At 52.4% G+C, this 24,478-nt stretch overlaps 1 protein-coding gene across 2 annotated transcripts in view; it reads right to left on the reverse strand.

The window, feature by feature from the left end:
• Positions 1-2,070: 2,070 nt before the first annotated feature.
• The window catches only part of RAMP1 (receptor activity modifying protein 1), a 29,671-nt gene continuing 7,263 nt past the window's right edge, over positions 2,071-24,478 (reverse strand). Inside the window, exons 2-4 of one of the 2 annotated variants that reach the window (XM_068407705.1) lie at positions 12,908-13,046; positions 10,064-10,260; positions 9,836-9,943 (exon numbers count right to left, since the gene is read on the reverse strand). In XM_068407705.1, coding sequence (XP_068263806.1) covers positions 9,903-9,943; positions 10,064-10,260; positions 12,908-13,046 — 377 coding nt within the window. In that variant the 3' untranslated portion in view covers positions 9,836-9,902. Of the gene's footprint in view, positions 3,050-9,835; positions 9,944-10,063; positions 10,261-12,907; positions 13,047-24,478 lie in introns of those variants that run through there. The other variant, XM_068407704.1, reaches the window with a different exon arrangement.

Here is a 24,478-nt window from a genome sequence, read left to right on the forward strand (position 1 = left end):
TTCTTTCCTCTGTAGACACTGACAGAAACCAAAATTGTCTCCATCATTAACGTGGCAGAGCTGGGTTGCAATTTTTAAGCATGGTGCAGCCTTGTTTGTTAAGTTTTCCCTGTGCCTTTTCCCTTACAGCTTCAAAGGCTCCCGTACGCGTTACTGGAGGTCTAGGAAGGCAGGGAAATGAAATGCAGAGATCGGCGTGCAGGAGGAGAGCCTTATCGTGAGCTTCATCTTCGGATACTATTGCCACTGCGTCCATTTAAAATGCAACATGGATCACATTATTTTAAGCAGGCAACTGCAGTCAGAGATTGTTGCTGCCAAAATGGTAATGTCAGGGAAGGTAAGGAATAAATCACTCAAAGAAACAGAAAAGTTTCAAAATATGTCCAGTTTTTGCATATTGAATCAGAACGATTCTGTTGTTTTCAAGCTGAAAACGCTGAATCAGTTTGCCGGCAGAAAGCTGAGTGCTCCTTGCTCTAGTGGCACCCTGGTACTGTTATCACCTCCCATCCTTCAGCAAAAGGGGTAAAAGTCCCTGTTTCCTCGGCTGCCACCCATGCCTGGCTCCCTGCTCTTGCCTGGAAGCCACTGCAGATGCACCCAGGGCAGAACAAATGCAGGGTGCTGCTCCAGAGAGCCAGGAAGAGTAGTGTCGGAGCACGGCAGGCTTGGGGTACCAGCAGCCCCTGTGAGCACCGAGCTAGAGCTGCAGTCATCACAGCCCCTCCCTGCCTCCCCACACCGTCCTGTTCTATAATCCCTTCACCCTGTTTTTGCTTACCTACAGGAGATGAGCAGCATGTTCAAGCTGGGATACTATTAAATATGTGCAAGAAGGCTTCAGCATCAGTTTTTTCCCATCCAGAATAGAGGGGGGAGGGAAAATGTTACAGTGTCTCCTCATCCTAGAAGAGCCCATCAGCTCACAGTCCAGGAAAATAAACTGAATCATTTTTTCATGAACACAAGGAGCTGGGTGTTTTTATACATGTATATTTATTTTTATATGTATTTATGTATATATTTACATATATATTTGTATAGATGCAACTACTCCATCCAGCCACCCTCAATTTCTGGGCAGCATCATTCACTGCACATGGCCAAAATACTCCAACAGCAATTTCACAGGAGCTCACCGCTATCCTGCATCCCTGTGGAGCCCCTGCGATGGCAGAAAGCAAACTACCCTGTCTGTCCCCAAAGTGTCACCTTCCCTCGTCGCTGCTCAGTGGATGGGGGCTCGTAAGAAAATAGTGCTTGTGCAGGAGTTGGCTTCTCTAACTCCCATGTGGCTTTTGGAACAGCCTCCTGCTTTTTTCTTGGGGGTTTTAGTGATTGATTTTTATCCTAGGCAGGCAGCCGTCTTCCAGAAAGCCTCTGCAGCTCTTCCTGGCTGCAGGGACTATAGTCTCCAGAGCTCTGGCTGCTCCCCATCAAATAATGTTGATTTATTTTTTTTCTTAATTGTTCAACCATCCCTGAAAAAGAGCCCCAGGTATCAAATGGCAAATTAAAAAAAATGCTGCAGCACCTTGGAAGAGGAGTCGGGACGGGGCAGGCTGGGGTGGGCCAGGCAGATGGCTGGGTAGCCCGCTGCCCGCCACGTGCAATTTTGGGTTTTGGATTTTTTTCTTTTTTTTTTTTGAAACGTGAGGGCAGGCGGGGGGGAGAGTGGTTGGGTCTCTGCAGGGCAGACCTTCCTGAGCCAGCAAGGCACTGAGGGGGGTCTGGAGTGGTCTGGAGCCATCGGGGATGGCAGGGTTGGGGGTTCCCCCCCCCCATCCCTGATGCTGCCCAGTCTCCCACCAAGGGAGCCGACCCCACTCCTGGACCCTGCTGAAGGGAAGGACCCCTGACCTGCCCACCCACACCCAGGGACCCCCAGTGCCACCCCAAAGGGTGCCCATCAGGTGGAGGTCAACACTATTGGGGGGGGTGTCCTCTGGGATCACAGAGGCTCCTTTGGGGTAGTGAGGGGGGTGTCCGGGGGGGCCCATTGATCCACTTGGACTCCAGCCTTCACTGAGGGGGCGAGCGCTGAGGATTCGTACCAGAGACAGGAGCTGGTTTATGTAGGTATTTATTTAGGTAGGAAAAGCACCTTATTCACATTGCTTGTTAGCCCCAAGGCACCGCCAAGGCCACCAGCTCCTACTGCCGACTTTCACCAATTGTTCCCCAGCAAAACCCACCCAGTGCAGGGTGCAGGCCTCCTCCTTGTGCTGGGGGCCGGGGGAGAAGATGCCTTTCCTGGTGTGGGGAAAAAAAAAGGACAAAAAGAGGAAGCTGTGGTGGCACCCAGACCCGCCGGCACCTCCCGGCACTGTGGGGCTGGCAGGATTTCAACCCCCACCACCCCCTTTTATTTTTTTTTTTTCTTTAAAAATTTTCCTCTTCTGGCATGCGATGCTGGGGGGGCCGGGAGGGAAGCGGCTGGGAGAGGCTGAGCGGAGCCACGGCAGTACCAATGCCTGGGGCGAGCCATGCTCCCCAGTACCCTGAGAGGGCTCCCTGCTGCCGGGGCAGCCCATGACGCCTCGCTGGCCACCAGCATCCCGTATCGCCAAACGACCATGTCTTAAATGATGTATTTATTTCGAAACCACCGGGCAAGCGGCACGTGCGTGGTGCAGAGGGTACCGGCGAGGGAGGAGTGGTGGCGTTGCTGTCTCTGCCTCCGCGGCTTGGTACCCCCCGTGATGCTCCTCTGCCAGGGTCTTCCCAAAAAACGTGCACACTCGGGTGGGGGGTCCCCTTGTCCCTCCCTTGCCCAGCAGCGGGGCATCCCTACACAATGCCCTCACTGCGTTTGCTCCTCCACACCACCAGCGCGGTCATCAGCAGGGTGACGAGGACGGGCAGCAGGATGAAGGGGCAGAGGACGCTGTTGGGAGGGTCGTGCAGCGCCCGGCCAGAGAGGGAGCAGTTCCTGAAGTACTGCTTGTGGACGGCCACAAAGAACTCGTCCACCAGCCGGTTGGGCCAGTAGCAGTTGAGCCTCTCGGCGATCAGTGCCGTGCAGTTCGTCAGCTCCCCGTAAGTGCTGCAACACAGACAAGGACACCGAGGTGGCACCAGGGTGGCACCGGGGAACAGCACCCAGACACCAGCACATCACTCTCCTCCCCCCACCCCGTATAATATAAAATATTATGTACTTTCTATTATAGATGTGTGTGTTTGCTATTTGAGATTGTATTTGAGTTTGTTGTTTGAATTTTTTAAGTACTTTTTTGAGATTGCAGGTAGATGTGTATAAAAATATGTTTGGGTGTTTTGTTTTGTTTTTTTTAATTCCCAGGTTTTGCTACTTTGATCACACTTTTAAGTGCTTACCCACAGACAAAAAGCACAAGGAGTTTTCATTTACAGAAGTAAATGAAAACAGAAATAATATTTACAGAAATAACTAGAAGCAAGGTGTTTTTTTTCATTTGGTTTGTGTTAATTTTTACAGGATTTCATTACCAGATCGGTGCTATTAGAAAATACCGGTTGGATCCACATAAACCTCTGGCACCTTTAGGCAAAGACCTTCAGGGACCCCATCCTAAGCCGCAGAGCAGCTCGCCCAGCTGCCGACCTTTGGGGCACCATCCTTTAGCTTCCGCAGGTCCAGCCAAAAGGGAACAGAAATCAGGACTTGACTCTACTTAAAATTCTCCATTTAATTCCCTAAAAACCAAGGCTTTTTGGAACCAACAGCATGCTTTTGAAGCTCGTCTTTCTGTAATTCACAGTAACCTGCTCTCCAGGTCTGCAGGACCACGCCCCATCCCACCTCTCAACAGCCAGCAAATCCTTTTTTTGAGGGTTGGGGTTGGGTTTTTTCCAAATATTTGGAAAATGAGGCACAGCCCTGAGTGAGAAGCAGTGGGGAGTGAGAGGACAGCCCCTGTCCTGGTCCAACCAGCCACCCAAAGGACAGACATTACCATGGGTTTCAAATCCTACCTGCTTTAAAATTAGCTATGCATAAAAAAAATAGATAATTCCCACCCGACCCCAATTACTCACATCTAATCCTAGAGAAGCAGAGCTAATCAAAACCCAACCGTTCAATTAAAAACCTGCCCAGGGGAAGAAATATTTTATAAGCAGCTTCCCAGCTCCTCACTGCAGCCTCTCTGTATCTCATCAGCTGGGGTTTGGGGCAGGCTGCGGTTGCCTTGCCGTGCCTGTGGGTACACGGCAGCGCCGGAGGGAGCCCCTGCGGAGTGCCATGATTTAATTAATGGGGCGCCTGGAGGAACTAAAAGCAGCTTCTGCTCAGCATCCCAATGTGCGAAATTACCGTTTCCCGTTGATCAGCATCCTTAGGAGCTCTCAGGAGCTGAAGCATCTTCAGGAACCAGAGGGAGTTAACAGAGAAGCGAATAAAAACTATTTTTAAACCTGAAGGGCCGTGCAGCAGCTGCCTTAGCCCTTCCCCGTGTTTTTGTGCTGATAAACAGCTGCTCCCATCATTAGACGTGAAGATGTGCAAGGCACCAAAGCAAAATGGTGGCAGCAAATGAAAGGATAAATTGTAATTACACATTGTACTGAGGCAGCATCTGTATTTCAGCGCTCAGACGGATGAGGGAGAGGATGGAGCCGAGGAGAGAAGCCGAGTAGCGTAGAGAGGCGAGGAGGTGGCCATGGGGCTACGACCATCAGTCCAGGCGTGGGAGGAGGTCCTTCCATCGTGATGGGGACACGTCTGCACCTGTGGCTTAAGATACCCTAAGTCTCTCTCTTCCCTTTTATTTTCATGTCCCCTGCCTTCGTTAAAGCTACCCTGCTCTGGATGGGATCACGTCCTCAGCAGGAGCAGGGTGGCACCACGGGCACTGCCACCCACCAGCCCCCCCGCCCCGAGCCCAGCAGGGAGCGAGCAGGAGGGCCCTGGAGGGAAAAGAAAACATTTTCAGCAACAGCTAGGAGTGTAGAAGTGACACCGAGGGCTGCTGAGCTCTTGGCCAAGGGAAAGTAAGTCTGGATGCTCTTCAACAGACAATTTTCTGCCCTTTGCTTACACAAAGCACTACTTGACCATGATGGTTTTATGAACAGACAGCTAATAGCAAAGCCAAACTCTGAACTGTAGCCGAGTGCTTTTGATTTCTTCCACTTTATCTCACAGTCCCTTGGCCATCCGTAGACACGAGCTACCAACCACCAGCCAAGTCCATCCCCCCCAGCTCCTCAGGTCCTGAGCTGCTGTGTCTCATGGTGTTTGGAGAGTGGCTCCTTGGAGATTCATCTTCTGTCCTCACATGCAGAGCACCAAGACACGTGGCATCGAGGACCTTACTGCACGTGCACCACAGCTACCATAGAGGGACACCAAAGGGATCCATTTGCTGGGATAAACCAGAGCGGGCAGACACAGGCTGCTGCAATGCATTGTCAGAAGGGATCACGTTCCCAATGGAGAGCAGCAGTGTTGACGCCTGGGGCTGAGCATGCTCTTCCCTGCCACAGCCGTGGTGAGCACTCATCCTGTTCCATCTCCAAAGCGGCATCTGGTTCGCTTTCTCTCTGCAAGCAGAGCTGTCTTATTACATTAGCACCACGCCAGCATGGTCCCACTGGGAAATTCAGCTGTGCTGATGGTGAAACATCTCAAGGGGGTGGTTGTTTTCCTGCCCAGCGTGGCTGCTCTGCCCTCCAACTCCACAGCCCAGCCTGAGAGGGTGAGGTCCTCCCACCACACTCAGCCAGGCAAAGCAAGCTCAATCTCCAGGAGCTGCAGGGATGATCACACTATTTCTGGTGGCCAGAAAGAGGTGTAATGCCTGGCAAAACACCCCAGCAATTTTTTTGGGGAGGACCTAAGAGACCTGAACGCCACTGACCCCAAATCAGATCCAAGGCAGGGGTGTGCAGAGTAATACCTGCACCCTGCATCCTCTCCTCCCTCACCCCACAGATCAGGGGCTGGCTGCCCTCTAAAAACCACCTGAGCTGGGCCTTATGGCCACTGCTGAAAGCAGGGAGATTAACCACTGGGCTTAACCATCTGGTTAAGGGAGATTAACCACCTGGCAGGGCTTCCAACAACCTCCGCAATGACTCCGTTCCGTCAGGGTAAATAAGGAGTAGAGAAGCCACAGGGCCACGGACCTGCACCGTGGCACATCCCCACGGCTCTGCAGAGCAGCCAGAGGATCTAAGGATGCGCCACCTAAGGACGGTTGTCCCCGACTTCTCAACCTGCCTGGGAGCAAGAGGTGACCAAGGCAGCGGGTGTTTTTAATGCCATTTGCCAGGGGCTATGAATAGCCGGCACAGAGCTTCGGGCGTGGGGCTGGGTTAGAAAGCCAGGCTGCAAAACCTGGCTGGCAACGGAGGAGTTGTTAAAGCCTTTCCTTTCAACATGAGTAAAATGATATTTGGAATTAGAGGATGCAACAAAAGCCTTTCCACCAGGTGCCTCTGCCCCCACAGGAAGATATTTGATGTCTCTCCTTGTCTCTCACAAGGACCGTCCAGGTGTGTCTGCGGGAACAAGCCAGTCAGAGCAGTTGGGCTGGTCCCACTTTGCAAACCCTCAAGGAAAGCTTGGAGGAAAAGGATTCCCAAGTCATGCTGTCTTTTCCCAGCAGAGCTTGGGCATCCCCAGGATCTTCCCCAGTGCCAACAATCGCCTGCAGCCCACCGAGGGCTCCCCTGGGAACGGCAGCTCTCAGGAGCTCGCCTGCGCCGTGAGATGGAGGGATGAAACTGGCTGTGGCCTCTGCCCGAGGAGTGCTGAGGGTGGAGGCCATCCTTAGCTCCCCGTGATGGCCAGCGTGTCCCCAGAGACCACTAGACGTGTTGGGGAGAGGGAAGGAGAAGCAGTCTGCGCCCACCTCACCTCCTTCTCCTGGCCCCCCCCTCAGTTTTGCCTTACCAGCATCTTAATTTAAAATCCTTTAAAATGCCTTAAAAGATTAGCTTTAATTACTAAAAAAAAAAAAAAATTTAAAAACTGCAATTATTAAGCTGATGTAGGATGGCACCAGGAAGAGGGCCGGTTCTCCCAAGCCATCCCATCACCACAGGCTGCAGGCAGGGAGACGGGCAGCCTGCCCTGAGAAGTCTGGTTTTGCTTAGTTCTAAATATTTTTTTTCCCCTACCCGATGTGAACTGCGATTACACCTGTTCTCCTTGTTGCCACGGAAATGGTTTGGGTTTAAAGGATGCTGCAGCAGGAGGAGGCCGAGCAGCGCGGGGACCACGTGGGGATGGGTGCCCGCGGGCAGAGTGGGGACAGGGCTGGGCTGCTGGTGGGAAGCGATCGAGGACTGATTTACGGTTTAACAGGATCCAAATGCTTACACCGCTGTAAAGCCTAAGCAATGCCTCTGGTTTGGTTTTTGTTTTGTTTTGTTTTTTCTGCCACTGCAACCGAGCCTGGAATTCGATCTGCCATTTACTCCACGCCTTAGTGCGGACGGTGTTACGCTACGGATACCATTAGGGTGCAAAGGATCGCCAGCTCTCCCTTTTGCCAGGAGTTCAGGATTTTTTTCCTATTCTCCCCAAATCCCTTGCTTCAGAAGGGAAAAAAAAATACCACGAGGCTTTCATTTTGCTTTGTAAATTAAAAGAAAAATTTGATTTCTTCCTCTGCAAGGCTGCAGGGTGAGCCTGGAGACATGGTAAAAGGGTAGCCAGGAGGGACCTGGCAACCTGATGATAAATATGTAGATAATGAGATAATAAGATAATGGATCAACCTGTTGTCTGTAAGATAATGGACAAATAACCAGAAGACACACTGTGAGTGTGTGCACAGTGGTGAGAGCAGCCCCGCAGCGGGGGCCGGAGCGGGGCAGGTACCAGTGCCGGGAGCTGGCAGCATCGGCACACTGGGCCGGCCGCAGCCGTCAGACGGGCAGGCGAAACACCACGCCGGTGAGCTCCTTGCCCGCAGGATGCCTGCGGCCATGGGGCAGCGTTCCCCAGGGATGTTCACGCGTGTCACGGGGCAGATATACTCCGGCTGAAGGCGCCTGGCTTGGCTGGAGTGACCCCCGCAGCTGCGGCACCGCTCAGCACGGCCAGCACCCTCCCGTCCTGCTCGCTGCTGCCCAATGCACCAACACCATGCAGAAAATAACACCGTGCCAAGCCGTCCCCCAGCCACGGCCCACTGGCAAGCTAAAACCCCGCAGGAAAAACATCTCCAAGTCATCAGCTCCTGCTGATGCATTCGTGGGTGAGCGGCCGACAGCCCGGCCCCTCCAGCAGCTCCGGCCCTGCCCGCAGTGCTCCACCTCCCCAAAATAGCTGCCCCGAGGGACACCACAGCTGATCCCCCGGCTCAATCGCTGCACCGATGAATCTGGACCTGGAATCAAAATGGCCAAGTTGATATTCGGGATCATTAGTCATGCACAGCTGAGCTCCTGGTCAAAGCAGCTCCACCACCACGAAGCAGAGGAGACCATGATGCAGCTCCAGCTTTAAATAACAGGGCAGCTGCAAGCCCTGGAAAACAAAACACCGGGGTGCTTGGGCTAAATTGCTCGCGGGCCAGAGATCCATGGGGCAAGGCCACGCAGGGGCTGGAGAGACCAGCTCGCAGCACAGGAGTGGGTGGGTGGGCAGCTGACCTGGAGGCACCAGCACGCATGGCTCTAGTGGGAGCATCCGTGGCCACACCGTATCGCTCAGCCTTTGGGGAGGAAGAGAGGGAAGGAAAGCAGATGACCCAAGGGAAAACACCTCTCAGAGCAGTCCTTCTTCCTTCCCAGGAGACAGCATTCGTGGCCAACTTCTGGAAGTAATTATTTTATTAAAAACCACCTGGCATCCCATTCCTGAAGTGTGTAACACAAGCTCCCCTGGTACGTGATTTTGCATATCAAAAAACATCAACTTTCCCTAGATAAGCTCAGCTGAGAAAGCCAGCAGAGCTCAACAGCGTTGGACAACCCTTCTCAGAGCGTCGGTGCTTGTTCATGTGGTTCAAGCACAACCTCAGCAAACACCCCAGTCCAGAGTGACCCCCTCCGTTACATCTGAACACATCAGTACCAGCGATGCAAGAGCTCAGTTAATGCTTCTGAGGGTAAGATGGGAGAATAATCTACAGCCCATAAATAGGACCAATAAACCACCATTACAAACTCTGCTGAGACAATTCATTTATCCAGCTGTTCCCATCATGTCAGTCTCAACTGAGCAGTAAATGATGGGCCTAACGGGCATTTCTTCGCTAAATGCCGCATACAAGAAATCACAGCTCCAAACCTGATGCTGATGATGGGTCAGGACCTGTCAGAGGCAAAACTCTCTCTCTCATTCTCATTTTGGGCAGGTTTCAAGCACCAAAATTCCTTGGTTTGGGGGAAGATGTGGAGAGGAGACAAGGCTCTAGGCAGGTGTTTTATTTCTATTTCTTTGTCTCATGCCTGGTGGAAGTCAAGTCCTTCCCCCTAAAGTTGGAGGGGTGACCAGCCAGCCTATGCCACGCCTCCCACTGTGGCTAGGACATGTCCTAACAGTACTTTTTCTCCTAGAAGGGGATGGTGAGTCCCATGCACACCCAGGGAGCAGGGGTGTCAAGTGAGGCACCCACATGAAACCCATACCCTTGCAGAGTAGCTTATTTACAGCAGTAGCTGAGCTATTTCCACCTGATTTTCCCAGTGTCCTGTGGGCACAGGAGGATCAGAGGAATGTCATCTCTTAAATAACCTGAGCCTTGTGTTTGCACGGAGCAAATGGACTCACGCAATCAAATTAAACACTGCAAGTTTATCAACATTTCCTCCAAGCACCTCAAGGATAACAAGTTTAGTAGAAGCTATTTAGAAGAAAAACAGGATGTCGCAGATAAAGAACAAGCTCTTTAATACACCTCTGCTTCCTGTGCAATGGCTTCGCAGAAGGTCTGGAGAAGGAGATGGATTGCATCTCATCAAGCTTGCACCAAACCAGGATCAAAAGCCAAGTCAGCCCCTGCATGAGGACAGACTGGGTTGGGGACAGCTCTGCTGAGGTGACCCCAGGGGTGGAAGCTAAACACCGGTGCAGCCAGGAGACCCAGGGAGGTGGTTATCCCCTTCTCCTGCCACTCACCACATCTGGACCACATCTGGATGCTGCCTCCAAAGGTGTCGACAGAGGAGGACAGGTCCCATGGAGACCCCCAAGGCAGTCGGGGACTGGAGCGACGGCGGCAGCCCTGGACATTTTTGAGGACCAGATGAGGTTTCTCAGAACCAGAAAACCTCCCACAGTCTTCCCACTCTCTTTTCTTCCCGTCCATTTTGTCACTGATACAGGGGGAGGAAAATCCAAGCTGTCCTTTTCAAAAGATGTATGTGTGTGTGTGTGTGCGTGTGTGTCTGTTTACATACACACACATATATATATATATTTTTTAATTTGGCACAGAAGAAAGGGACATGAAACAGGAAATCAACCAGAATCTTACAAAAAAACCTCTTAATTTTTGTGCAAAACACTCATGGCATATGGCAACATCTGCTTGCCATTTCCAACTGACCTCAATCCCCGCCTTGTGTCATAAGAGCTCATTTTCGTCCACCGCTTTGTCTTCCTGGAGAAAGGCGATGGCACAGCAACGCTGTACAATGCGGAAAGCCAGCTCAGAGTGCAGAATGGGTTTTTATTTTCACTTTTCAGGCCCTCATGCCAACACACGGACACCCCTGACCAGTCTTTGCAACTTTAATCAAAACCATCGGGCCAGGAGAATGATTTACACCACGGTGTTACCGACAAATTCAGCTCTGCCGTTTATAAATAGGAAAGAGCTAATCCAAAGAAAGCATCATTCAGGTGGTTTGCAATAAAAAGAACCCAAAAGAAATGCCAAAAAAGCCAAAACCAAACCCACAGAGCAGCACGGTCCCCAAATGCAACACCCCCGCTCTCCCTGATGCTGCTGCATTAAGTAGGGTTCCCTTATCACTCTCATTATCCCCCCAAGGATGCAGCTGAGCGCTCCACCAGGAAAGCAGACTGCATCTCCGCTTGTCCTAAGTCATAAATCACCGCTAATTCCCTGACACTGATCACAAACAGGAGGCTTAGCAGAAGGCTGCCATGCCGCCCCATGCCAGCCTCTCCCTCTAGTTGCTAAGAAATATCAACACGCAACTTTTGGAAGCAGTGGGTGAGCCAGCAGGTGTGGTGGGATGGCCTGGGATTTTCCAATAGAGTCTGAGAGCATCTCAGTGGGTTGTGGGGTTTTTCAAGCTGAGTTGGGGCATTTTGCACTGCCTGGAGAACCTGAGTGCTGGGATGAAAAAAAAAAAAAAATCTCATGGAAAGTATGTCCATCAAGAAGTGAGTAACCAGAAGAAGTAATGGAGCCGTGACAAGGATCCCAAACTACCGCCTTATTAACACATCAATACCCAGCATATAGCAGACAGTGAGAAGAGTGGTCTTCTCCTGTTGAAGCTCCCCCACTGGGGCATGTGGTTTCTCCACATGTACATAACTGTACTGAGCAAGACCACCATCCTGATTTCCAAACACTGCTTAGGTTGGGCTCCTTGAAAACCCATTTAATCTGAATGGGTAAGGTTGGAAGGGACCTCTGGAGGTCCATCTCATCTTGTGCAACCCCCTGCTCAAGCAGAACCTCCTAGAGTTGGTTGCCCAGGACCACGTCCAGACTGCTTTTGAGTATCTCCAAGGACAGAGACTCTACAGCCTCTCTGGGCAACTTGTGCCAGTGCTCAGTCACCCTCATGGTGAAAAAACATTTTCTGATGTTCAGGGGGACCCTCCTGTGCTTCAGTGTCCATGGCCTCTGGTCCTGTCACTGGGCACTGCTGAAAAGAGCCTGGCTGTGCTGTCTTTGCACCCTCCCTTCAGATATTTGTATACCATAGTAAGATCCCCTTGAGCCTTCTCTTCTCCAGGCTGAACAGTCCCAGCTTTCTCAGCTTTTCCTTACAGGAGAGATGCCTCAATCCCCTTTCATCATCTTCATAGCCCTTTGTTGGACTCTCTCCAGTATGTCCATGTGTCTCTCACACTGTGGAGCCCAGAACTGGACCCAGCGCTCCAGGCTGGCCACACCAGTGCTGACTAGAGCGGAAGGGCCATCTTCCTTGACCTGCTGGAAATGCTCCTCCTAATACAGCTCCAGATGCCATTCACCTTCTTTGCCACAATGGCACGTTTCTGGCTCATGGTCAGCCTGGTGTTCAACAGGACACCCAGGGCCCCTTCTGCGAAGCTGCTTTCCAGCTGGGTGGTCCTCAGCATGTCCTGGTGCCTGGGGTTGTTCCTTCCCACGTGCAGGACTTTGCATTTCTCCTTGTTGAACTTCATGACATTCCTGTCAGCCCATTTCTCCAGCCTGTTGAGGTCACTCTGGATGGCAGCACGACCCTCTGGTGTGTCACCCACTCCTCCCAGTCTGGGGTCATCAGTGAACTTACTAAGGGTATGCTCTGTCCCATCACCCAGACCATTAATGAAGAGGTTAAGCAGGACTGGACCCAGCACTGACATCTGGGGTATACCACTAGTTGCTGGCCTCCAACTAGTCTTTGTCCAATGATCACCACCCTCTGGTCAGCCAGTTTTCAACCCACCTCACTGTCTACTCATCCAGCCCAGACTTCGCCAGCTTCTCTGTGAGGATCTTATGGGAGACGGTGTCAAAAGCCTCACTGAGATCCAGGTAGACAATGATGTCCACTGCTGTACCCTCCAAGCCCACACTGTGGCCCCTCCACAAGCACTGTGATGGGGAAGCCCCTTCAGCTGGGCCCAGCAGGGACGGAGCCAGGGCATCATCAACACTTGCAAAGAGGAGTGAAATGGCACATTTGTTCCCCCTCACGAAATAAAACCCACAGTTGATGTCCTTAAACCCCAAAAAAGACGGGTGCAGGCAGTCCCAGGCCACCAGGAAGGGAAAGGGACCTCACTTACCCCAGGGTCTCGTCCCAGTCGCACCAGAGCTGCTGCCCAATGCCCTCCATGCTGAGCTGGAACTGCTTCAGGCAGTAGTGCCGGATCATCCAGCCATAGTCCGCCTCCTGGCACGCCGTCGCCGCGATGAAGTGATGGGCTGGAAGACAAGAGAGGGGCGAGCAGGATTAGCCTCCACGTGGTCCCCCTGCGGCTTTTCACATGGAGGGCATCTGCCAAAGCTAAGCTGGATGTAAAAGCAACCCCACTCTCAACCAGCTGCTTCAAAACCTCCTTCTCAGGTTTTAGTTCTCCACATCCCCCTGATCCTGCAGCATCACCCTCCGTTACCCTCCCAGGCACCTGATGCTAGATAAATCAATTATTCAAAATACACCAGGTAAGTCATAAATAAGTAAGGACACAGATTTATTTGCTGCTGATCACTTGGCACACATCTTTGGACTTCAAATTCCCAGTTTTTTTGGTTTACACAAAGAGTAAGGGCGTGGGGGAAGCTGGCGAATAACCCCACGGCTCCCAGCCAGATCCCTGCTGCTGCTGAGCAAAGGCCTCCTTAAAAATCACCTGCACGCTGCCACGCTTGGAAAGAAATATCCATCTCTGATGGAGTGCAGGGACAAGCACGGTGAAAGTCACCTCTGGCTGCGTGGCGCTGATTTAATTCACCTCTGGGTACCCGTCCCTGCTGCACGGGGACCAGAGAAGGAACAGGGAGATGCTGCTGACTTTGCTACAAGTTTGTGCACGATTAGTGCCATGTTGCTAGCAAATGGGAAGGGAAAAGGACAGTAACGCTACGAAGGAAAGAGGGAGCAGGCTCGAAGGAAAAAAAACCTTTGGAGGAATGATTTACGGTGCCTGGATATAAATAATACCTTCCCCTTGGTCCCAAAGTGCCAGCTAGTGCCTTTGCAGCTCCTGGAGCACATTGCAGGCAGGCATCGCATACCAGCGCTATTTTTTGCTCTCTGTGAATAACTCTGAGCAAAAGAGTGGGGCTTTATTTTTATTTTCATCTTATTTTCTAACAAAACAGAATTTAGCTATTTATTTAGCAGTCTGCATGTGAAAGCCACTGGACGTCACTGCTAGCTCCTTCCCGGGGGGGATGCCCTCCTTGAGCGGTCCCTCTGCAGCCCCTTGGAGCCCTTAGGTACCAGCATCCTACTGCAATGGGTGGGCACTCGGGACCCGCTGGGCTATTTGGGTGGCGAGGGGTCCCCCCGACCCTCAGGAGAGGTTTCTGGATGGCTGCAGCCCTCCCACGCTGCCTCCCACCACGGCAGCCATTTCGGTCCAACTTGAGATGAGGCAACGTGAGTTATTGAGCCAAAGGGAGGGAGTTAAGGAGCATCAAATCCTCACTCTTGCAGTAATAAAACAGAGTTTATCGTCATTTAAAGCTCTCCCCAGCTGATACCACCCAGGAGCTGACCCTACAGCACCCACACAACACCACCTCAGCCAGAGTCGAGCCCTGCTCTGAAATGGGAAGGTTTGGGATGCTGAAGCAAAACGCTGAGCAAGGAGGTGGAGGAGGGAAGGTGTAATAATTGTATATGAGAGCTGGAGTGCAAAGCTCAGTCCGGGCAGGCTCAGGGACGATTGATGGCTGGGAGGCTTTCCTCCCCTTCCCATCCCTTCAAATCTCGATGAAGGCAAGTGAACCAGTGACCCGGCTGAGCGAGCAACAGCATCCAAGGGAGGTTCAGGTGCCACCCCGAGGGGTCACCCCTTGGTGAAGACTGTGCACCGGACAAGCGGCCTGTAAACATTACACCCATCACATGACCGGACAAACAGCTTGCAGAGAAAATGCCACCGGTGAACGCATTGAGTGCGGAACAAGAGAGATGCCTAAGGGGAGAAACGAGAGCAGGGGAGGCGAACAGATTAAAAAGCAGCCAGATGAGTGGCTGAGGGGATTGGGGAGCAAAGGAGGAAATAGAGCCAGGCGGAAATGAGTGAGACACGTAAAGTGTGGAGAGAAATTGAGGAAGACAAAGCCGCTTTAAGAAATTCAAGAGCGATACAGCATGAGAAGCAGAAGTTAACCAAGCACGGCCAGGCTGTCCCCTGCCTGGCTTCGCTCCTCCCTGCTCCCAATTAGCACAGATGAGCCTAGAGACAAGTCATCACTTGTACCGTAAAAACAAGTCTTCAGAGATGCCCAAAGATCTTCTGATGACCGTGCATCTGCTCCTGCAGAATGGACCTAGGAAAACACCTGAATAGGCAGCTCCACCTTGGGTGGGAGGAGGAGAAATGCTAAATAAACCATGGGGACGAAGCAGCTGAGAACCGCCAACTGGCCGCAATGCCTGCTTGAGTAGCTACAAGCCACACGTATCTGGTAGTCAACATGAAAACAAGCCCTATTGGTAAAAGAAAAAAAGAAACCAAACCAAGTGAGAACAAAACCCCGGGGAGCTGTAAGCACTTGCCAACCAAAACAGCTCAAAAGATGCTGCTGGGTTGAGTGGCTGTGGGCTGGGTCCGTGTGGGCAGCCAGGAGAGCCAGTGCATGGGCTTCGTCATCCCTGAGTGTGTGACTTGTACGCTTGCACTTAGCCTGCCTCTGGTCTCAGCTCTGAAGGTCCTTCGCAGGCATGGCACCAGCTTTCTTTCTTCCCCCAGCAGCTCTTCACAATGTTCTCCAGGAGCTCTGCCTTCCCCATGAGGACTTGCCTCCAGCAGCAGTGAACACTGCAGATGCCAACAGGCAAGGCTTGGCTTGGAAACCCCACAGAGCAGTGCAGAGAGCGTGCTCATGGAAGACATTGCTCCCACTGCATCTCCCATACCTCCATGTGGGGGTCTGTCGGCAAATCCTTTTCCCCGGGGGATTGGGGAAACCAGACCCATCAGCCAGTGACTGAGACATTTCATGAGGACATTTGCTTTTTTAACATCGTGAAAGGCTCTTTTGTTTCACACATCCGAGGAGCAAGGCTCAACAGAGCCTGTTGTGTAAATGCTGCGAGGACGGAGCTGGGCACGGTGAGGCCGAAAAGCTCTTTTGTTTTCAGCTGGCTGGGGAGAATTTGCTTTAGCTTTAAATGGACATTTTAAGGTCAAACTGAGGAGAAGCTCTTGCCATGTTTCCACGTGGTCCCCACCTATACCCACGGATATTTCCCTGCTGCTTCCCAGATTGCCCCCAAACCCACATATATCGACACGTCAGGCTGGGACGAGCTCAGGGTTTGTAACAACAGGGGAAAAAAAACAGGGAGGGATTTCTGTATCTCCTGGCTCTCATTCCAGAAGGCTTTCCTTCCCCCTCAGCCCTGCTGATGGAGGCGGCATAAGTCAGCTGCAGTGAGCTGTAAATAACTGAGCTGTGACACCGTCACATCTCTGTACTTAGCAGTGTCCATTTGTGAAGGCTATAAGTAGCTGCTGAATAAATGAGCTCCAAAACTCAACTACACCGAGGTCAAACTGCCTTCAAGAGCTCCCTTCTTGCATCGGGAGCTGCGGGAACGCAGTGGTCCTCTGGGAACATCCTACCGCAGCCATGCGGTACCTCCAAAGCCCTGCTTGGTCTTTAGGTGCCACCTGGACACAGAGCAGGGGGTTATCTCCGTCTTCCCATGTCTCCCCAGCCTGTGCATCCATATAGGTGATACCACTGCAAGATGTCCAAAATTCATCCCTGCAGCATGTGTGCATGCTGCCTTCTGCGTGCAAAGATGTTTTCTGCTGGACAGAGGCACCACCCAACGCAGTGTTTATCTTAGCGCGAGGACAAACGCCGAACAGCACCGATTGCCTGTCAAATGACGTCACTTTAAGGATCCTTAATTTACCTCCTCAGGGTAAATTTTTCCCTTCCACAGGGAACATCTGGAGATGGGTGGTGAGGAAGTGATTGGAGGAAAGTGCTTTTTTAGGCATCCCAGATCCTCGTGATTGCCCTGGGATTGATGTCCTGGAGAGTCCCAGCAAACGTCTACCAGGGTTCAGCTTACCAAGGGTTAGCTGCAAAAAAACCCAAGTGGCTCATGCCTTTCAGCAGAAAAAGCATTGGTCCTAAATTGTTACAAAAATTTCAGAAAAATAACTGGGCTTTCTTCCATTGCACTTCTTATAGTTGGAGTCTGGGCCAAGAGCTCTGGGCTCACGGCTCCAGACAACAACATGGCGGACACCACCTCCCCCTTCTCCTCCTGCCACCGTTGCAGAGCCTGCACACTTGCCACGGTGACAGTTCCCCAGCAGAAAGCCCTGAGCTTTCTCTGCAAGAAAAGCTTTGCATTTCACATCACCGTCCCGCCTGCATAACTCTTTGGTCTCCGGCCATTTTCTCCTCAGTTTTCTGGGACTTCTTGGGCTCGTCTTGCTGGGACGTGCAGCCAACCCCAGGGGGAGGCGGAGGCAGGGAGGACCAGGGAGCCTGAGAACACATGAGCATTTCAGGCTGGCATGGCACAGGAGGTCAAAGTGATGCCAGCGCTGACGGACTCAGTTCCCAGGCGTCACGATGGAGCCTGTCAGCATTTTTTACAAGCCTCGCCACCCGGCCCGCTGCCATTCGACCTCTGGATGCTGCCCATGACACGTGCATGCTGGGAATATATGGAGAGTTTGAGGCAGCAAGTCCCAAGTGAAGCAGTCTCATTTTTGGGGAGATCTCACCAAAGTGGCCTCATATACCATGTCCTTCTGGGCTTGCTGGGTTTCTCCAGACACAGCCAGGACAGCCCCGAGCCAGCAGCCACGTGGCTCCTGCAGATGAAAGTGCCTCACCCAGCGCCCCGTTTGCAGTCTCATCCAAGAAGGAAGCCCTTGATGGAGGCTCTTATATAGGATGGGAACTGGAGACACCCTAATTTGTGAACCCTTTCAGTGGCACCCACTGGGTGCTGTTGGGGGGGTGCCAGACCCACCCAGCACGGCTGTAGCTCACTGCTATTCCGCAAATGCGGGAGCTTGACTCCCTCCAGCCCACAACACCCCTTGATGGTGCTGGATGAAGGATGAAACTATGTGACTACATGTGCAGAGCAGTCACCAGATCATCCTGACTATGGCTGGATCAGCAGGTTTTTTTGGTGGAAACCATTCATGACTTCATAGCAAAGAGCAGAAAACAGCCAGTTATTCACCTAAAAGCTTAGAGGGCTGATTAAACCCAAAAAGATCGCAGATAATCGCAAAGCGACATTCACAGCAGGACTGGAAATGAACAAGCAATACGTAGCTAAACCCAAGCACCAGCAAGGCTCTAAACGCAAAGAACACACAACCCGGTGTCTTCTCCTGGGCTTCTCCCGAATGCTGTGACCTGCCCCATGAAATGATTAGCCCTCTCAACAAGCCCGAGATGAACGCAGTCTGGTTTCCCCTCCTTTTTGGTGCGTGGTTGCTTGCTCCATTTCATTGAGAACAAGCCTCGTGGTTCAGACCCAGTTGCAAAACAAAACCCAACAAGAGCTGGAAATCCAGAACTCACTTGCTGAGCATGCTTTGAGCCCTGCCTTTGCCACGTCCCCATCCAGCAGGACGAATCCTGCTCCGCCACATATGAACCTGTGAGATTAAACGAGGTGAAGCCCAGCTGGACAGACATGCTACATGCTTCCAGACCGAGTACTCACCAGCTGGGACCAATGCTGGGAAGGAGACAGTCACTTGTGGCTAAACCATCCCTGCCAGGATGCACCACTTGCCCTGGTGACAAAGACGACGTGCAGTGGCCACAGCCCCGTGTCCCCACTGGAGGTACCACATGGCTCCGGGAGAGCAGGCTTTGAGCGAGGGGATTGTGCAGGCACAGCCCTGGGAAGCCTTGCAAGCTGCTCCATACCTGGGGAGCACACCTTCATCACTTTCAGGCTGCCATGTTTTGCTCTTCAACCCTTCCCTTTGTGTTGGGACCCACACTTACAGACCAGCTGAGCCAGTCCTCACCAAGTGCATTTCTCAGCAGCTTCACTTTCACTCAGCAGAGCCACCACGTCCACTGCTAATTAGTAACTCAATGTAACAAAGCTTCAGTTTTCATCTTAAGCCTGGTGAGCATCTCGTACCCCCCCCAAAAGGGGCTTGGGTACCGTTGGGAGCATCCCCAGGTCGCATTGGAGCGATTCACCTCCCAGCACCCTGATGCTCTGCCCAGATTGAAGCACGAAGCTGAGGGAAGGATCAGACCCAGCCCAAAACTTCTCATCCAAAACACTTGTGAGAGGACATGGGGGCAGGAGGCAGAAGATGACTGTGAAAAACATCCCGGTTTGTGGCCAAAAAATGGAAAACTTTGAGGGGTGGGGGGGTGGGTTTGTTGATTCCAAGCCAACAAACCAGCCCCACTGGAGGCAGCAGATGGTTCCGTGCGGGACGGAGCAAGTGCTCGCGGGACTCAAAATAAACCCACTGCCCCCAGCCACGCTCGCACGTAAAGGGCTGGGCGGGGCTCCGGCTGATGCCGCCAAGCTGCCGACGTGGGGACTGGCAGCGTGGCTGCAAACCTGCCCTGGGGACCTCTCTGCCCTGTACCTACCCACACCTCCTCCTAAGCCTGCTTTTGTGCTCCCCAGCCAGAGCCAGAGTTGGAATGGTGGGCATTTCCAGCCTGCCGCTTTGTACGTAGCCTCTGGCCCCCATGGTGGTACTAGAAAGTCAGATGTTTTCTCCAAAAAGCAGGCTGAGCCCCAACAGAGATACGAGCCCAGCACTGGGGACCAACCTCCGTTGCACCTCACCCATCTGAGGAGCACCTTCTGCACCAGGCCCTGAAGACCCCCGCCCCGGGGTACAGCTCCAGATAGGGCTTAAAAACCAAACCACTGCGTAACCTAGCAGGAAGCTTAGGTCTTGTGCAAGAAACCTCATGCCAACAAACATGAGAGAGAGGGGAAGTCACCCACACCAGCTGGGGAGAAAGAGGAAGAAAGGCACAACCACTCCTTCCAGCATCCGCAGCCTATAAGGGAAGGGTCCAGCACCCTCTGCTTAAAAATATATCTCCCGTCGGTGCTGTTTTGGGTAGCTCAGCAGAGGCTTCAGAGCTTGCAAACACTCCCCTGCTTCACCAGGGAAAAATGAAGCAAATGTGTGACACTCTTCGGCTGGGCAGATAAACGCAGATGTTGGTGTCGGGGAACGTCAGGGTGGCTGGCACAACAGTATTTATTTCTCTATCAGGAGCCATATGCTAACACCTCTGCTTGCTGACGGCCTGGGATGTGCCCCCGCAGTCAAACGAAACCTCCGAGCCCTGGCAGGGGTTGCTATTTCTGTCCCGGTTTTGTACAGGGAATGTATTTTTAAAGCCTCTCCTCCCTGCCCGGCTGGGTCAGGCCCCAAGCTGCTGGGGTCCAGCAGTGGCTCCTGGGGCTGTCGGGGCTCTGCAGTGGCTTGGGAACAGTGAGATGGATGGAGGCACCCAAACTCTGCAGGCGATGGTGGGGGAGACAGAGACCTGTCCCCTTCTCAAGCAGCCTGCCCGAGCCCCATCAGACTCCCAGCACAGGATCATCCCATCCCCACCCCTTCCTGTGAAGGCTGAGCCCAGCTTCTCCCCCGGCAGCTCTTCCAGTCCCCACATCCCTTTCCTCAACTGCAGGTGAGGACCATCATCTTGGCCTCTTCTGTAAAGCACTTGGAGATGCAGAAAAGCCATAATTGTTATTGAACAGGCAGAAAAGGAGCTTGCAGCCACCTACCCACCAGGCCTGCAGCTGCCAGAGCTACCCTGCCACCACCTCCGACCAAGTAAAATTTGGCCAAGAAAAATGGATGATATGCAGCACTTCAAGCATCTCAGAAACTTATTTTATCAATGCATGACTGGATGAGCTGCTGCTGCTTTCATCACAGCAAAGCACCAGGATCCCCACAGCCAGTTTATGGACCTCAAAAACACAGGGAGGTGTTCGAAGTCCTTGTGGAGATGCTCCTATTTCCCGATCTCTGTAGGGATGCAGGTGCTTGGCAGGTGGTGGGCGAGCCCCTGGAAAGAGCCTGTCCCCTGCACTGGCAACCCACAGACACACAACCAGATTCACGCTGGGGGATGTCAGGACAAGGAGGGACGCATTGGCCCTCCATAGCAGTCACCCACCATCTTGTTTAATGTGAGAAGGGCATTTCTCAGACCAGCAGCATTAATTCAGAGAGCTGCTCTGCCCTAATCCTGCTCTGTGCTGCTTCTGGAGCATCCTCAGGTCCCAAAACCAGGCAGCCTCTCCCTCCCCTGCCTGCTGCATGCTTGTTCACTCGGTGTGTTGTGACACTATCCCTTAATCCATGGGATTTTCCTTCCCAGCATAGCCATTAGGGATGTAAATTAAGACGGAATTCATGTGATTCAGGGGTTTTCATGTGCTGAAAGGGAGCAGGGATTTTTCAACACGCCACTGAGTCACTGCGCAGTGAGGATTTCAGAGGCAGAGCAGATGCCGGGAGGTGGGGGAAACATCTGCCTGTCTTCCAGCACCCAGGACATACTGCTACTACTTGCTTTCGAGAAGAGAAGGAGCAACCCCCCCTCCCTGCCTCCCCTCCGCCCCGGGGGGCTGCAGATGGAGCAGCAGAAGGAAACTACCCAGCTCCAACTTGAATGGAGCGGTCTGATAGCACCGCACGGACATGGTTACAAAGCACGGCCGTAGCTCCCCAGCAAGGTCTGCGGATGGAGGGCTCACCCTGTATTTTACCTGTCCGACAGCTTCACTGCTGCAAAGTCACAGAAGCTTTCAAAGGACTCGAGGGCTCAAGAAACTTGGGAGGGGGAGAAGTTGCTCAGGCTGGGGGGAAAAAAAAGCCTCATGGCAGTGAAATAAATGTTAAATGAAAAGAGAGAGGGCTAGGAAAGCTCAACTTTAGGAAATCAGGTATTTCCCTGAAAAACACACATGTGATTGTGGCTTTGTTCGTGCAAACAAGACCTCTGTGCCAAATATGTACCATGGCAGGAGGTGCCATGGCATCAATGCTGTGCCAGGGTGCGTGTAAAACCTTGCTGGCTCTGGAGACATCAGGCACCTGAATGCAGAATTGGTAAAGAAAGCCAGTCCTTGCTTGGCCAGGCTGGGGCCAGTCCTCTGTTAGGGACCTGACCACACGGAAGGCTCAGGCAGCAGATGCCCTCCAAAAAGGCCAAAAACTTCCACACCTTCGGGAACGAAGCACAACACGTGGTGGGTCCAAAGAGCCCGCTGCGGTCCTGCCAGCGCCATCCCACTGCTGCTTCCAGAGCAGCATCCCCCCGTTTCTGGGGGGATGTGGCCTGGATGAGTGCAGGAGCGGGGCCAGTGCGAGGGCTGCACCTTGCAAAGGCCCGGCTGGAGGCAGCGACGTGATGCTCCAGAAACACTTCTGGGGATAAACACCACCAGGCATGAAGGCTTATTTACAGTAAAAGGCAGTAACAGGAGAAGGTCAAACGGAAACAAGTGGATCATGAATAGGCATCAGCTCCAGCTCAGCTGCGCACCGGCAGCCAAACATGGCTCTCGGCACAAATGCTGGCCCAGGAACCACAGCAGCCCCGTACCCGCACGCTGCCTTTCCCATTCCCCTCCTCGTACCTGCAAACGGGGCACGCAGCACCAAAGCCCAGCCACTTCTGCCCAGGGCTACATCCCTCCCTACTTTTTTGGCAGCCTGATGTTCATTCAATAAACACAGCCTCTACGACTCACTCTGAAGCAATACCGGGCACCATATTTTTACTAAAGCACATTGCACCCGAGCGCTGCGATCACTTTCCCCCGGCCGCGGCGAGAGGCAAGTGGAGCAGCTCCGGTCCCCGCTCGCTGGAACCAGCGCCCAGGCCCCGCCGCCCCGTCCCACCTCCGTGACCCCACAAGGAACGGGGCTGCAGTACACTCCGCTGAGCCCAGCAATCAGCTCCGTAGTGAGGTCCCTAATTAGGGCTGCTTTGTCAGCGGTGGGCTAACGAAGCTGCCAGTACACAGGTTGGGAGTCCTTCACTCCCATCTCCCTTCCCAGTACGACACCTCCTTGCCACATCCTGGCTCTCATCCCCTGCCAAAGGGACCGCATAATAACGGAGATTTCCCTGCCCATCCCGCGGGGACCTGTGCCTGCCCTGCCTGCCGACCGCTGCTTTCCCATGAGACAAGGGACCCGGCCTGAAGCGCCTTTCGGAGATGCCCACGCTTCTCCCTGGGCATCAGGGGGTCCTGCTGCCGGAGACGGGGTCACCCCACACAGGGTGGCAGCTCTGCAGGGAAGAAAATCATTTGGGAGACTGAAATGGAAACCACGACGGCCTTCAGCTTGCCCACGCGGGATTTCATCTGCCTGCCTCTGCCGATAACGCTGCCTGCCTCCTGCCCGACATCGCCATGGCAGAGCTCCTGCCTTGCCATCACCCCTGCCCATGGGCGACCCATGCTGCCCTGCCCCTGCTCCCCCCAACTCACAGCCCGGCCTGAGCAGGAACCCCGACCACCGATTAACAAAAATACTATCAAATCCGCTGGTTGAAAGCATCCTGCCTCATCAGCTTGATAAAGCACTTGCTCAAAAAAATGAAAAAAAATGAAAAAAATGAAAAAAAGCCCCCAAACAGGCATTGCTTTCAGGCAGCCGGCACCTACCTCAACTTCAACAAATAATTCACCGGCAGTTACTTTTACGCAGTTTATTTTGTGCCCTCTTGTAATGACCGAGATAACTGCAAAATGATAGCAAAAACTCAAACACCTCCATCCTAGCAAAACTGAAATGACTACAAATCATCAAAGTGTCAGCTTGATAGGTACATCACTATGTTCCTTCACAGGCACCACAGGATGCCCAAATTAAAACCTCAGATATCCTTTTGGGTTTCATGATTATGTTCAGCTGTATGCAAAACATCTCATTAGTGCTGGCTGGGAAAAAAAAAAAAGCTATTTATTTTGCTTTGTGTAATAAAACAAAGGGGAATAACCATTCCAGGAGCAGGGTCCCACTGGATGAAGTCCCGCTTTTCTACACCGAGTTAATAAATCAGATTAAAGGCATCTAAGTTCTGTGTGGAGAGGACAACTCCAGTTCTCCTAAATATGAAAGTGATTAGTTGTCAGAGGATTTGAGGGATTTAAGAAACATGGAAGTGCTTTGGGATGGTGCAAGGCTTCCAAAGCACTAAACTACTGCAAGATACAGCAACTCACAAAAGTACCAAGTGATTGCCTCAACGAGCCCACGGAAAACAGTTTCCCCAGCCCCTCCGGCGGGATCCCTGCCATGCGCGGGCGAAGCTCAGGTAGCACAGGTACTGCTGCTGTCCATGTTATTCCTCTTCCAAGTTCAATATCCTACTGAGCATCTCAGAAAGCAGCTTTCCCGCACCTACAATGTAACAGCCGAGACCTCCCCAAACAAAGGATAATGTTCTGATCCAGGTTTCCACATAACAGCTCCTGTAAAATGCAGAATATTTGATTAAAATTAAAATTAAAATGCAAAATCAACACTGGTACTCTGCAACACATCGCCCAGTGCGGGACAGTCCTGCTTAGCTGGGTCACAAGGGTCTTCACTTTTTGCCATATAATATTGCTGTTAAATAATATTAATTACTAAATACACTGAAATAGGCTGTTC

The sequence above is a fragment of the Nyctibius grandis genome, chromosome 9 (genome assembly GCF_013368605.1).
Source record: "Nyctibius grandis isolate bNycGra1 chromosome 9, bNycGra1.pri, whole genome shotgun sequence".
NCBI classification, from domain to species: Eukaryota; Metazoa; Chordata; class Aves; order Nyctibiiformes; family Nyctibiidae; genus Nyctibius; species Nyctibius grandis.